General features: G+C 57.0%; 1 protein-coding gene across 1 annotated transcript; it reads left to right on the top strand.

Annotated features, from left to right (window-relative positions):
- The first annotated feature begins 1,180 nt into the window (after positions 1-1,180).
- On the top strand, positions 1,181-13,163 carry LOC138807051 (vacuolar protein sorting-associated protein 4A). Its single transcript, XM_069992629.1, has 11 exons — positions 1,181-1,358; positions 4,361-4,472; positions 4,561-4,708; positions 6,703-6,764; positions 6,844-6,963; positions 7,712-7,868; positions 9,232-9,380; positions 9,722-9,803; positions 9,944-10,163; positions 11,520-11,660; positions 12,541-13,163. The coding sequence occupies exons 1-11, from the start codon at positions 1,338-1,340 to the stop codon at positions 12,640-12,642; spliced, it is 1,314 nt and encodes a 437-aa protein (XP_069848730.1). The 5' UTR covers positions 1,181-1,337; the 3' UTR covers positions 12,643-13,163.
- Positions 13,164-14,865: the final 1,702 nt, after the last annotated feature.

The raw sequence follows: 14,865 nt of genomic DNA on the forward strand, positions 1-14,865 counted from the left end.
AGGAATTCAGTGATAAACACTGAATTTGCAGATAAACTATCTCAAAGACAAACAGCTGTCTTAAAAGAAGCATCTGGCAGAACCCACCCTTTGTTTAAAAGGGAAACTCAAATGTATCTATGGCATAATGGCACACATTTAATCAAGCGGCCCACCTCGCTACCTTTGGGCCCAATTCTTGACCGCCAGGATGACGGACTAAACCAGGGGTCCAGAATAATGGGGACACTCATCCTAAGGCAGGGTAAGGCCACACCTCCACCTGTATTTTCATCCTAAATACCCCTGATGTTAGATGAAGGCTAAGGGGGTTCTCTACCGCCCCAGCTTCCACACAAGCCCCGGGCACTCAATGCACACGTGACAGAAATTTCCAGGGTTCTCACAGGCTCGGGGTTTAGCGAGGTTTATTTTAGTATAACAGCATGAAGCAGGGAGAGCACAGCCAGCCCGGGGGCTCGGGGCAGCCTTAATGACAGCTGGGAAGATACACGCGCTTTATTCAACTTTCTTGGTTTCTACCTCCTAAAATCGTGGCTAACAACGTCAAGACCAGGCGAAGACCTCTCTGGAGTCTCACCGGTTCGAATTTTAAAGCAAACGGGGCGTCGGTGGCTCACGCCTGTAATCCTAGCTACTAATCCTAGCTACTCAGGAGGCTGAGATCTGAGGATCGTGGTTCAAAGCCAGCCCGGGCAGGAGAGACTGTGAGACTCTTAACTCCAATAAACCACCAGAAAACCGGAAGTGGCGCTGTAGCTCAAGTGGTAGAGCGCTCGCCTTGAGCTGAAGAGCTGAGGGACAGCGCCCAGGACCAGAGTTCAAGCCCCAGGACCGACAACACACACACACTACAAGTGGCTGCAACTTAGGTAACTAGGGACTGAGTCCCCACGGTGCTGTGGCTAACGCCATGTAAAAGCCAGCCCGGGCAGGTACGGTCGTTCCCTACGGAGGTTTGAGGTTACCACGGAAGATAACCGCTCCACAGAGATGCTTCATTCCCGCGGGATCCACGACGACTTCCGGTTCCTGCCTCCTCTCGGCCCCGCCCCTGCTCCGTGCTGGCGGCGGCGGCGGCGGCGGCGGCGGAAGCGGTGCCTGCACTACTGGCGGTGGCCACCGGGGGGCAGCCGCGCCGCTCGGGGCCCCACCACCGCTCTGGACCGCGCTCATCGCTAGTCCTCGGACTCGGCCCCGGCTGCCAGCGGCCGCCCTCCCCGCGCCCAGCGCCCACCCGCCGGGCTCCCCGCGCCCGACCCAGCACCGCGGCTCCCGGGGCCCCGACCGAGGCCGCCAGCAGCGCCGCGGGTTGTGGGGCGGACCCAGGAGATGAAATGACAACGTCAACCCTCCAGGTACGGTGGCACGCCGTGGGCCAGCTGCGGAGGCCGAGGCGGTGCGCCCGGCCGGGCCTGCGGGCCGCGGAGCCGGCCGACGGCCTCCCTCCCTCCTCGGAGCCCCGGCCTCGCGGCCTCCGCTCGGCCCCGGCGCCCCGCCTCGGTTTCTCTTGAAATCCCCGTCCCCCCGTCGCCGTGCCCGCTCGGTGCGGGGGACCCTGCTCCGCCCCGGGCCCCCGGCCCCCTCCTCGCGGCCCCGCTCCTCATTCATTCCCGACCCGTGCGGGGTGGAGCCCGGGCGGAGCCGCCTGTGCGGGGCGCGGGCCCGGCCTGGGCTGCTGTCAGAAAACATCCACACGCGCCCGCGGCCTCAGCCCGGAGTGGGAGCCCCGCGGCCCTCCGCCCGTGACCTTGGGCCCCCGGGTCTGTGGAATGGGGCGATGCGGTGGCGGGCGGTGTGAGCCGGCGCCCGGCTGTGAGCGCTGCGCGGCGGGGCCGGGGAGGCGCCCGACAGCCAGCCAGACCTGACCGTGCACCTGTGCCGTGACCCGGCGGTGGGACACCAGCCGGCCGAGCTCTGACTCTGTGCCCTGAACGGTGGCTTTTGTTTGTTTTGTGTTCAGTTTTTTCTTTTCCTCGGCTTTATTAAGGCTTTACCCACGGAAAGGGCACCGTTCTGTGCTTTTAGCATATTCAGATGTGTGCGAAATTACACCACATTTTCTTTTTCCTTTTTTTTTTTGTCGGTCGTGGGGCTTGAACTCTGGGCCTGGGGGCCGTGTCTGAACTCTTCAGCTCAAGGCCAGTGCTCTACCACTTCCAGTTTTCTGGTGGTTAATTGGAGATAAGAGTTTCACGTTGAGGGCTGGGAAGGTGGCTCAGTGGTAGAGTGTTTGCCTCCCATGCTTGAGGCCCGAGGTTCGATTCCTTGGCACTACATAAACAGAAAAAGTCGGAAGTGGTGGCTTATACATTTTTATCACTCTCCAAAAGAAAACCCCATGCCCCTCAGCTGTGGCTTGCTCTGAACCCTTTGTCCCTCCAAGGCCTAGGACTCCCTGGGTGGATTTGCCTATTCGGGACTTTTCTTATGGGTGTGTCAGTCATGGGGCTTGAACTGAGGGCCTGGGGGCTGTCTCTGAGCTCTTTCGCACCAGGCTAGCACTCTACCACTTTGAGCCACAGTGCCACTTCTGTCATAGGCTTTGACATCTTTTAAATGGTCATCTAAAAAAAAAAAAAAGCACATGAAAATAATCTGAAATTCAGATTCCGGTGCCTATAAAGTTTTATTGAAACCACATTGCTGCTCATCTATTTACATACTGTCTGCAGCTGCTACATAGGAAGAGTGAATAGTTCTTGCAGAGACAGTGTAGCTGACAAAACCTAAAATACTGTCGGGGGTGGGCAGCAGGCAAAGGTTTGGTGCTTCAGAGATTGAGGCAAGGATTGAGAGTTCAAGACCAGCCTGGACCGCATAGTAAATCCTGAGCTAGCTGGGTTGAGATCCTATCGCAACCCTCTCCATCCCATATGCCCCCAAAGCACTTATTATCTTGTCCTTTTTCCTTGCGTGTGTGCATATGTGCATGCTAGAATGAGGCTTGTACTCAGAGAGCCTTGGGCTCTCCCTTAGCTTTCTGGCTGGTGGCTTATACTCTACCACTTTAGCCACGTGTCCATTCCAGTATTTGCTGGCAATTAGAGATGGAATCTCTCAGACTTTCCTGCCCAGGCTGGCTTCAAACCTGTGTGATCCTCCAGGTCTCAGAAAGTAGGACGTAGGCCGGAGTTGCCGATCGATGCCCACCCTGCCAGCGCCTCTTCCCCCTGGTACTTGTTCCCCTTCCTCGGCCTTCAGCCTTTGCCACAGGCGTTACCAGAGATGTGGCAGCGCTGGCAGCGTTATTGTCACGTTACTCTCCTGTTACACAAAGCGGTTCCTCGCCATGGACGGCTTCCAGCATGAGAAGACAGAAGAGGGAAATGCTTGAGGACCGGGACAGAGGGGATGCGCTGCCCTGCCGTGCCCACTGCAGAGCTGAGTCCCTCCTTCACCACGGCTGAGCCACAGGAACTGGGGGAGGGGTTGTTGTGGGTAACAAAGCCGCCGTCCCCAGGAGGGTCAGGTCATGGTTTGATTGGGCTGGAGCTTTGGCTGCAGTGAGCTTTGCCACCAGATGACTAATGGCACACCAGGTGGAAGAGAATGCAGGGCGTGTGGGTTGGAGAAGCTGCAGGAGTTGGTGTGGATGTCTGTACCGGCACTTGAACTCAGGGCCTCCAGCTCCTGCTAGGCTTTCTTGCTCTCCATCGGCATTCTGTGTACTTGAGCCATACCTCCAGTCTGGCATTGTGCTAGTTAACTGGGGAGTAGAGGCTTAGATTTGTCTGTCCAAACTGTCAGCCTCACAGTCGCAGCCTCCTGAGTAGCTAGGACTAAGTGTGACCACCAGCACCGCTTTGGTTTCTAAACGCTAGCGGCGTCGGGCGGGTGCTTCTAGCGGAGCCTGAGGCACTGGCCTGTAGGTCTGGTCTGAGTCTCCCCCAAGACCTGGCTCACTCAGGGTAAGTCCGGGGACAGGCCCCGCTGCCGGCAGCTTGCCCTGGCCTGGCCCCGAGCCGCCTTCCACATGTCCACTACAGGCAGGCGGCCGAGGAAAGCTTGGCCCTTTGGAGCCTAGAGGAGCGAACTGGGTCTGCAGAGGGTTAGCTGTGCCTGGAAGTCCATCTTGCGGAAGGCCTTTCCTAGTGCGGTTTCTGCACCTGTGCAGCACCGTGGCCGTGGATGGCGGGGTTTGCTATGGCTGGGCTCAGCTCAGGCAGCTTCTCTCCCGGCCGTGGGCTGGAGCTTGCAGCGTGTGGCTGCCCCGCCGCGCACTTCTGCAAAGGGCCGGCCATCCAGCCGCGACCAGTACGTGCAGCCCGGCACTGACTCCTCAGCTCCTCAGCGGCTGGGGGGACCAGAGGCTGTCTGGGTCTCCTGGGAAGCCCTGAACTCTGCTTTGCCTTTCCAGAAAGCCATTGATCTGGTGACCAAAGCCACAGAAGAGGATAAAGCCAAGAACTACGAGGAGGCGCTGCGGCTCTACCAGCATGCCGTGGAGTACTTCCTACACGCCATCAAGTGTGAGTCGGGCTTGGGGTCCCCTGGCCTCCGAACCCCACGTAGGGGTGCACGGCGCTCACGGGCCACTCTCTGGGTCCCCTTTTGCAGATGAGGCACACAGTGACAAGGCCAAGGAGAGCATTCGAGCCAAGTGCGTGCAGTACCTAGACCGCGCGGAGAAGCTGAAGGATTATTTACGAAACAAAGAGAAGCATGGCAAGAAGCCAGTCAAAGAGAACCAGAGCGAGGGCAAGGGGTGAGCGTGCAGCGCCGCGTGCGCCCTCCCGTCCCCAGGCCTCCAGCTGCCTGCACCCTCCAGCGCCCAGGCCTCCCGCCGCGTGCGCCCTCCCGTCCCCAGGCCTCCAGCCGCCTGCACCCTCCAGCGCCCAGGCTTCTCATGGCAATGGCGCCAGAGTGCCCAGTGCAGCTCCCTCGCTCCCTCCCTCCCTCCCCCCCCCTTGCCAGTCCTGGGGCTTGAACTCAGGCCTGGGCACTGTCCCTGAGCTTCTTTTGCTCAAGGCTAGCGTCCTACCACTAAGTCACATTCCGGGCCCCTCGCACTGTGCTTATCAAAGCTCTTTCCTGTGTTCTTCATTGGGTCTGGACAGAAAAGCTGTGTGAAGCCAGGTACTAGTAACTCACACCTATAATCCTAGCTACTCAGCCTGAGAGCTGAGGATTGTGATTCGAAGCCAGCCATAGGAAGGAAAGTCCATGGGACTCTTATCTCCAAGTTACGACCCAAAAAGCCTAAAGCAAAGCTGTTGAACAAAAAAACTCAGTGACAGCCCAGATCCTGAGTTCAAGCCCCAGGACAGTCACAAAAGTCAGAGAGAAAGAGAAAGAGAAGGTTGGAAGGAGAGAGGAGGAGAACAGGAGAGAACATGAAAGGAAAAGGAAGAAGAAAGCAAGGCAGGCTGAGCTGTGATGTTCAGGGACTCTAGCGTGAGGTATGAGTTGTGGGCTCTGCCATTGTCCCGCTGCATAACCCACTTCCCCCTTCTTAAGTCTGATGACAGAACTCGGTCGCTGGTGCCACGTGAGGGGCAGGGTACTGTAGTCATCACCTCACCTCACCTGACACAAGAGGTGGTCACTGTGGGAGATGCTAGGAGACTGGCTGAGGTCCCGGAGCTAAGACATGATGCAGTCGACCTCCATGCAGGGCCTGTGTTGATCCCACGCTGTCTGAGCGCACTCAGCAGTGTCCCAGTGTCCGGAGGGCTGCAGGTGCGAGGACGGTGTGAGGTGACTTCTGGAAGAGGATTGCGTCAGTCTGACTCCCAGCACAAGAGATAGACAAGATGAAGGGACAGGGACACGGGTCTCTTAAGAGTGACGGCAAATAAAGGCTGTGACAGTGGTTGCTGCTGTTGGGTGGCGGCTGCGTTCCCCTTCAGGTTTTTTTTTTTTTTTTTTTTTTTGTCGGTCGTGGGGCTTGAACTCTGGGCCTGGGCGCTGTCCCTCAGCTCTTCAGCTCAAGGCGAACGCTCTACCACTTGAGCTACAGCGCCACTTCCGGTTTTCTGGTGGTTTATTGGAGATAGGAGTCTCACGGTCTTTCCTGCCCGGGCTGGCTTTGAACCGCGATCCTCAGATCTCAGCCTCCTGAGTAGCTAGGATTACAGGCGTGAGCCACCAGCGCCCGGCTCCCCTTCAGGTTTAAGCGTTATTTCTTCTCTGTGTTTCAGAACTTTGGAGTCTTTTTTTTTTTTTTTTTTTTTTTGGTCGGTCATGGGGCCTGAACTCTGGGCTTGGGCGCTGTCCCTCAGCTCTTCAGCTCAAGGCCAGTGTTCTACCGCTTGAGCCACAGCACCACTCCCGGTTTTCTAGTGGGTTTATTGGAGATAAGAGTCTCACGAAGTTTCCTGCCCGGGCTGGCTTTGAACCACGATCCTCAGATCTCAGCCTCCTGAGTAGCTAGGATGACAGGCGTGAGCCGCCGGCGCCTGGCTAACTTTGGAGTCTTGATCGTGTGGCAGTTCTGAGTCGGTAGGAACGGCTCCCGGCTGCCACGTCCACCAGGCAAAGCGTGTTTCCCTCCCTCTGGAGGGAGCTGACGTCTCTGCCCCGTTCTCTTAATGACGCAACGAGGGTGGGTTATGCGTGTTTCCTAGAGGAGACTCGAGAACCTGCCATGGGGGTTCCTGCATGCTGCTGTTGGCCGATGCTGGGTGGCGGAGCTCCTTACGCCCCCCAGCTCCCCGGCGGAGGGCCAGCTTGTGACCCACTTTCTGTCTCCTTTTCTAGCAGCGATAGTGACAGTGAAGGGGATAACCCAGAGAAAAAGAAATTGCAAGAGCAACTGATGGGTAAGCGCGCAGCCTGCGGCGGGGATGGGGGCGGGGCGGGGCCTTGGCTTGGCTGTGCTCATGCGCCGTCCTCTCACAGGTGCTGTGGTGATGGAGAAACCCAACATACGGTGGAATGATGTGGCCGGGCTGGAGGGGGCCAAAGAGGCCCTCAAAGAAGCCGTCATTTTACCAATTAAATTCCCACACTTGTTCACAGGTGAGCGCAGAGCTGCCAGGCCAGGCACGAAAGAATTGCGCCTCTAGCCGGGCACCGGGGGCTCACGCCTGTAATCCTAGTTCCTCAGGAAGCCGAGATCTGAGGATCGCAGTCAAAGCCAGCCCAGGCAGGAAAGTCTATGAGACTCTTATCTCCAGTAAACCACTCAGAAAACTAGAAGTGGCGCTGTGGCTCAAGTGGTAGAGCACTAGCCTTGAGCTGAAGAGCACAGGGACAGCGCCCAAGCCCAGAGTTCAGGCCCCACGACCCACCAATTAAAAGGGGGTGCTTCTGAGGAGCCGGCCTGGAGCTTCCCTCCCACAGTATCCGAGCATAGATGGCCCCGCGCCTCTGCTTACTGGCCAGGCTGGGCCTGCCCATGCTGTGCCAGGAGAGGGCCAGCGCCTACCACCACCGCCAGTGGCTCCCAGGACTCAGGCCTTACGTGCACGCTAGGCGAGCGCTCTGCCATGCACACAGTACGTCCCCAGCCTTCACTCCTTGGCTTGTGGTTGAGTAAGGGTAAGGAGCTGGGGTACAGGAGTGGGGAGGTAAAGTCAGGAACCAGTGCCAGCCGGTGTCAGCTGGCAAGGAGTAAACTCAGGGCAGGTGTTTAGTTCGCAGCACTCCTCTGCTCCTGTAGAATGTGCTCTCCCCTACTCAACTGGCGGTGACTAAACCCTCCTGCGTCTGTCTGCCCCCACTCCGCCGTCCGGAAGCGCCTCCCTCACGCTGTGCTCTGTTGCAGGCAAGCGGACTCCTTGGCGAGGGATACTTCTCTTTGGACCCCCTGGCACGGGGAAATCCTACCTGGCCAAGGCTGTGGCAACAGAGGCCAACAACTCCACCTTCTTCTCTGTGTCCTCCTCAGACCTGATGTCTAAGTGGCTGGGGGAGAGTGAAAAGTAAGTCCGGCGGGCCCCGCCCGGCTTGCCCTGCCCCCTGGAGTCCCCCCTCCTTCCTGAGGAGCTGCTGAGCAGCCAGTTGCCAGGAGGGTGACATCTTGCTCATCTTGCTAGCTTATTAGTGGGGACACTGACCTGACATGAGGATGAATCTGGAAAGGAATTTGGGAGTTTTCTTTTTTTGGGTCCGGTCGTGGGGCCTGAACTCTGGGCCTGGGCACTGTCCCTCAGCTCTTCAGCTCAAGGCTAGCGCTCTACCACTTGAGCCACAGCGCCACTTCCGGCTTTTCTCTTTTTGCTTATGTGGTGCTGAGGAACCGAACCCTGGGCCTCATGCATGCAAGGCAAGCGCTCCACCACTGAGCCACCTTCCCAGCCCGATTTGGGAGTTTTCAAGAAAGGGAAGGAGCCAGGCATCCGTGGCTCACAGCTGTTTTTCTGTTTTACTACCTACTCAGGAGGCTGAACTCTGAGGTCCATGGTTTGAAGCTAGCCCGGGCAGGAAAGTCTGAGACTTATCTGCAATTAACAATTCAAAAAGCCAGAAGTAATTCAAATGGTAGAGTGCTAGCTTTGAGCACAAAAGCTCAGTGACGGCACCCAGGCCTTGAGTTCAAGCCCCAGGAGTGGCACCAAAAAAAAAAAAAGGAAATCAAGGTGTAACAGTGCACCTCTAGACTAGGAAGGCTGAGATGGAATCTGAGCCCGTCTGGGCTGTGTAATGGAGCCTTGTCTCTTAAAACAGCAGACAAGCCGGGCACTGGTGGCTCACGCCTGTAATCCTAGCTACTCAGGAGGCTGAGATCTGAGAATCACAGTTCAGAGCCAACCCAGGCAGGAAAGTCCATAAGACTCTTATCTCCAATAAACCACTAGAAAACAGGAAGTGGGGTTGGGGCTCAAGCAGTAGAGCACTGGCCTTGAGCTGAAGAGCTGAGGGACAGCGCCCAGGCCCAGAGTTCAAGCCCCACGACTGACCAAAACAAAAAATGCCAATAGACAGGGAACGATGGGAACTGAGCACACTGGCAGAGCAGGCGCATCCCACAGGGGTGCTGCTTCCTACACTAGCTGCTCCCCCACACTGGCTCCTGTTCTGCAGATGATGAAGCTGAGGCTTCCCCCTAAGCCCAGAGCTAGCTAGTGAGTGGGGTGCCCAGGATTTAGGCTGGTGCTGAAGCAGGCTCTTCCTCTAACACTGCATTGCGGCCAGAGGACTTGTCGCTGCCCCTCCGCACACACGCGCACACACACACGCACACACATGCACGCTTTTCAGCCTCCCTAGGTGAAGAGGAGTGGTGGCCGGGGCCCTGGGTGGGCACTCAGGAGCACCCGGTCCTGACCCTTTGGCACTTCGCAGGCTAGTCAAGAACCTGTTCGAGCTGGCCAGGCAGCACAAGCCGTCCATCATCTTCATCGATGAAGTGGATTCCCTGTGCGGCTCCCGAAATGAAAACGAGAGCGAGGCCGCCCGAAGGATCAAAACAGAGTTCCTGGTCCAGATGCAGGGTGCGTGCCAGTGGCAGCTGCCCCCTGCTTTCCTCCCCCCAGAGCCGGCCCAGGCCGTCCGTCCTGAGCCACTGTCGCCTGGCGAGAGGAGCAGCCGCTCTCAGCACCCCTCCTGGTCTTTCATGGGCTTTAAGCAGATTTCCAGGCCCTTTCCACGGCCCTGCCCCTCCCCGGCAGACAGCACTGTAGGTCTCCTCGCTCCCACAAAGCCAGACCAGGCCCTGGTTTACTCGGGCCCCTACCAGCGGTGGCCTGGGACGGGTTCAGCGATGCAGGTCTGTGCCGCTGCTTGTCTGGCTTGCTGGAGTCCTCAGTGAGCTCCCCACTTCCTCTCTGCACAGGGGTGGGGAACAACAACGACGGGACTCTGGTCCTTGGTGCCACAAACATCCCCTGGGTGTTGGATTCGGCTATTCGAAGGAGGTGAGTCTTCCCCTGGCCACGATGAGCCTGTGACCGCCCCCGGGGACAGCCTGGCCCCGTCGCTGGCTCTTCCTGGGTCTGCAGGTCCAGCAGAGCCTGGGCCCAGCTGCTCATTTCCTGCTGTGTACATGGCTCTCTAGGTTTGAAAAGCGCATTTACATCCCTTTGCCAGAGGAAGCTGCGCGTGCACAGATGTTTCGATTGCATCTGGGGAGCACGCCCCACAACCTCACCGACGCCAACATCCACGAGCTGGCCCAGAAGACAGAAGGCTACTCCGGGGCAGACATCAGCATCATCGTGCGGGACTCCCTCATGCAGCCTGTCAGGAAAGTGCAGTCAGCAACACATTTCAAGAAGGTGAGAGCCAGGCGCCAGTTGCTCACACCTATAATCCTAGCTCCTCAGGAGGAGCTCTGAGGACCCCAGTTGGAAGCCAAACAGGGCAGGGAAGTCTTTGAGGCTCTTATGTACAATTAATCACCAGAGAAAAACAGAGCGAAGCTGTGGCTCTAGTGGTAGAGGTCTAGCCTTTAGCAGAAAAGCTGAGGGACACGGTTCAGACCCCAGGTCACACACATGCACGCACACACACACACACACACACACAGACACGGTTCAGACCCCAGGACACACACACACACACACACACACACACACACCAGCCAGCGATTGCACACAGTTGCTAGAATGGGAGTCTGCTTTCTGACACACACACACACACACCAGCCACACACACACACACCAGCCACACACACACACACCAGCCACACACACACACACCACACACACACACACACACACACACACACACACACACACACACACACACACACACACACACACACACACACACACACACACACACACACACACACACACACACACACACACACACACACACACACACACACACACACACACACACACACACACACACACACACCAGCCAGCGATTGCACACAGTTGCTAGAATGGGAGTCTGCTTTCTGCCACCTCCCTGGCTGCTTAAACATCTCTAGAGAGCAGGAGCAGGGATGTGTGCACCATGGCTTCAGGGCTGGGCGGCCCCTGCCCTGCTTCCCTCCGGCCTCTGCTTGGCCTTCTCCACCTGAGCAGACAGGAGGGTGTGCAGCAGTGCACAGCACGGTGCCCGGGCAGGGAGCGCCAAGTGCTTGCCTGCCAGATGCTCACGCAAAAGTGCCATCAGGACTTGTCCACTTGCTCTGCCGTCTGCTGTGGGCCCTGCTCTGGCCCTGGCCCTGTCCTGGGGCTGGGAAGACAGTGACCCTTGGGGATTGGGAGAAGGGAACTAGAACAGGTTATGGGAGACCAGAAGTTCACAAAGCGGGGGGATGGGAGGCTGCATTGTTGACAAGCAGGACACATGGGGAACTTGGGAGCTGGCACACATTTTGCCAGTGTGGAATTGAGCGGGAAGGGCATTTTTGCTGCGGCTGTACTTGTAGTGAGACTTAGAGGCTGTAGTAAAGGGAGGCATCTGGGGCAGAAACTGGAGGCCAGGGGCCAGAGGCCGGCCGAAGACGCGCGTCGGCAAGCTTCTGAGGTCAGACATTCAGCCACTTTGACCTCTCGGCAGTTAGGTCCACCTCCGTGGACCTAAGAACTCCATCACGGCCCACCCTCGCAGCCATCTTTAAACGCCTAGCACCTAGCACCAGGCGCCTGCCAGCCTGTCACACGCCTTACTTTCAGGTCTCTGGCCCTTCCCGAACCAACCCTGGCATTATGATTGACGACCTCCTGACCCCGTGCTCCCCTGGAGACCCCGGGGCCATAGAGATGACCTGGATGGATGTCCCTGGCGACAAGCTCCTAGAGCCTGTGGTTTGCATGGTAAGTGAGCACCTGGGAGCGGAGCACGCACAACTCAGGGCCCGGGGCCTGGGGTCCAGGAGTAAAAGTTTCTTGCTGAGCCGGGCGCTGGTGGCTCACGCCTGTAATCCTAGCTACTCAGGAGGCTGAGATCTGAGGATCGCGGTTCAAAGCCAGCACGGGCAGGAGAGACCGTGAGACTCCTATCTCCAATAAACCACCAGAAAACCGGAAGTGGTGCTGTAGCTCAAGTGGTAGAGCGCTCGCCTTGAGCTGAAGAGCTGAGGGACAGCGCCCAGGCTCAGAGTTCAAGCCCCACAACCGACAAAAAAAAAAAAAAAGTTTCTTGCTGGAGCAGAGCTACAGCTAGCGCACACAGCGCGCGCATGCGCACGGCAGGCTGTCCTGGGCTACTGTTGTTGACAGTACTGAGGCCTGAACTTGGGGCTCATTCTGGCGAGGCAGGTACACTAACATTTGAGCCATGTCTCCAGCCCCGTCCTGGGCTTTCATGCCCACCAAGATAGCGCAGCCTTTGTGGCTGTGGGTAGCTGAGGCCCTGCCAGGACTCCGGGGGCTCGGGACAGGCACCGCAGTAGTACTGCGTGTTCTTCGGGAGGAGGAGGAGGATGTCCTTCCGGTGGCTTGGCCTATTGGATGTGGAAGGAACTGGCAGGGAAGTGTCGGTGGCCTTTGGTTGGAGGCGGCCTGATGGCAGTGGCCCCTCACCGAGCGCCCGGACCTCTCCCAGTCTTCCCAGTTACCGTGCCTGTGCTGTCCTGGCACTGGTGAAATGGGCATACAGTTGAGGGAGTTTAAGTCCCTGCCGCTGGCAGCGCCTGCAGCAATGTGGGCCGCGGGCCTCGGACGCTGGCTCAGTGGCGTGCTCTTGTCTTTGCAGTCAGACATGCTCCGGTCTTTGGCCACTACCAGGCCCACGGTGAACGCGGACGACCTCCTGAAAGTGAAGAAATTCTCAGAGGACTTTGGACAGGAGAGTTAAATGTGAAGGTGGAAAGTCGGGGCAGATCCCCGGGACGGGCTGGGGCTCCTGGGCTGGTCGTGAGGTCGCTGTGGTGTCTCCAGTGCTGTGTGGCCGCCGTGCAAGAGCAGGAAGGGAGGGCTCCGACACCCAGTGCTCCTCCGCCCTCCACTGTGGACGAGTCTCCCACGCTCACAACGCCCCGCCCCGCCCCGCCCCACCCAACCCATCTGTGGGTTTAGGGTTTTTTTGTGTTTTTTTTTTTAACCTTTTTTGTTCTAAATTAATGCTGCTTTGATTTCTGTCTCATTTATAAATAAAGATGAAATCACCCAGATGAATCAAGCTGTGGGAGCCAGGACACCCCACCCCCCACCCCAAATGGCTCCCTGACAAGACTGATTCTAGGTGAGAACAGCCACCAGCCCTTCTAGGCGTGCACAGGCACCCGGGCTTCAGGCGGAGATGGTTTCTGTGAGCACAGCCCTGCCTTTTCTTCTGCCCGGCCTCTTCCCGGGTCTAATAAACCCTTTTCCCTTCGAGCCTCGGGACTGACCTCATCTTTGCCCACCTCAGGCTTCTGAAGGCCATTCTTACTTCCAGTAAGCAGCTGCCCTGCTCTGTTGCTCTCCGCAGGGTAGGAAGGCGCGTGCTCACCCCACACAGCTCTCAAGCCTGCTCCTCACAAGCTTGCCGGGGGCATGTAAGGGTCTTACCTGACAGTGCTGTCCAGCATTGGGAAGGACTGCAATCTGCCAGGCCTGCAGGTCTGACAGTGCCCTGTGCCTGTTATCATAAAGTGTGATTTCTAGCTTTAGAACCTTAGGTTAGATATTGCTGAGCCTGCATCCCTGGAGAGAGTCAATGAGGTGCTACTGAGCAGAGGCTGCTGGACTCAGAACAGGCAGGCCCCCTCTCCACTGCTGCCTGCCATGTGCTGTGGCGTGCACACAAAGCCTGGCACAGGAGTCAGAGTTTGCAGCCTGTTCATGGGATTAGCCCTGTGTAGAAAGGGGTATCCAGGGGTGCTGGAACTGAACTTTCTACCAGTAGTAAGCCACACAACGCATTCTGTGTTCAAATTCCACAGTCAAGTTGCTCTTTCACTAGCTTCTCTCCCCTGGGCTGGCAGGAGCAGCTGCTGAGCCAACTTTCACCCACAGCTCAAAGGCTGGGCTCCACAGCTATGGTCCAGTGCGCTGGTGCACCGACCACCTGCCACTGTCTCCCACCTTATCTGGAACATCTGTAGACCGGACCTCCAGGACTCTTCGACAGCACTGTGACCGGGACAATTCTTGCTTAGTTACACATGCCCAGCACAAATTTCTAAATTCTGAATAAACCCAGAACATGGCATTTATAGAGCTTCAACTCAGCTAGTCAGGTGTCCTCTACATTTTACTTGGTGACCTTGAAGCAGGAGGGTCTTTGCTCCTGTTTTCATCTGCTTCCTCAGTTCTACTGCTTAAAACTTTGATCATCTGCAGGAGGAAACTGGCTTTAGAGCCATTATTGCTCAACTGCACGGTTTTAGATATGTTTACAGAAACCTGGCTTTCCATGTTTCCACGATCGGTGGTTAGCACCACTCATGCTCAACTCGCCTGGGATTAAAGCAGCAGCCTCAAGCAGCGCAGGGCCGCAGCAGCAGCTAGTACTGATAAGAGCACAGGAATTTCTTCTCACAACCATTTTCTCAAAGTCACTTCTCTACAGGAGATTTTGGTCTCAATTCTGCCTATCCTAAGTTTCCAAAACTCCATTAGTTGAAGGTACTGATTTGTGCATGTGGCTTCTGTCTGGCACCTACCTTGAGTGGGAGAGAGTGTCTCAGTTGGAAATGTAAGGATTTGTTGCTACCTAGCAATACTGGAAAGGATGACCTTCTTAAGACTGAAGAAGCTGCTCTTCCAGAAAGACCAGTTTTTCAGTGCTTTCGAGAAACTTCCCTAATGGCTGTCTCTGACCTCAGAGCGGAGTTCAGTCATGAGTCCATGTCTGACTACCTACAACCTGTTCAGCATGAATCTCCCAGAGAAAACCACGGGGAAAATGGGGTTTGCCTGGTGTTTAAACCACATATTCTTGACCAGCCACGGTGGGGACCTACGTCTGTAACCCTAACACCCGGCTGAGGCAGAAGAACCTTGAATTCAAGGCCAGCCCGGGTTAGGCAGGACCCTCTTAAAAAAACAAACACATTCACGAAACAATTTACTGGGCTTTCTGCACTTGAGCACT

This window comes from Dipodomys merriami, unplaced genomic scaffold (assembly GCF_024711535.1).
Source record: "Dipodomys merriami isolate MVZ:Mamm:240054 unplaced genomic scaffold, mDipMer1.0.p SCAF_41, whole genome shotgun sequence".
NCBI lineage: Eukaryota > Metazoa > Chordata > Mammalia > Rodentia > Heteromyidae > Dipodomys > Dipodomys merriami.

Bases quoted from the DNA above. Each gene is read 5' to 3' on its own strand.
- LOC138807051 (XM_069992629.1), top strand. From the start codon at position 1,338: ATGACAACGTCAACCCTCCAG. The intron at 4,709-6,702 runs GTGAGCGTGCAG...CTCCTTTTCTAG, and splicing joins AACCAGAGCGAGGGCAAGGG to CAGCGATAGTGACAGTGAAG. The intron at 6,964-7,711 runs GTGAGCGCAGAG...GCTCTGTTGCAG, and splicing joins ATTCCCACACTTGTTCACAG to GCAAGCGGACTCCTTGGCGA.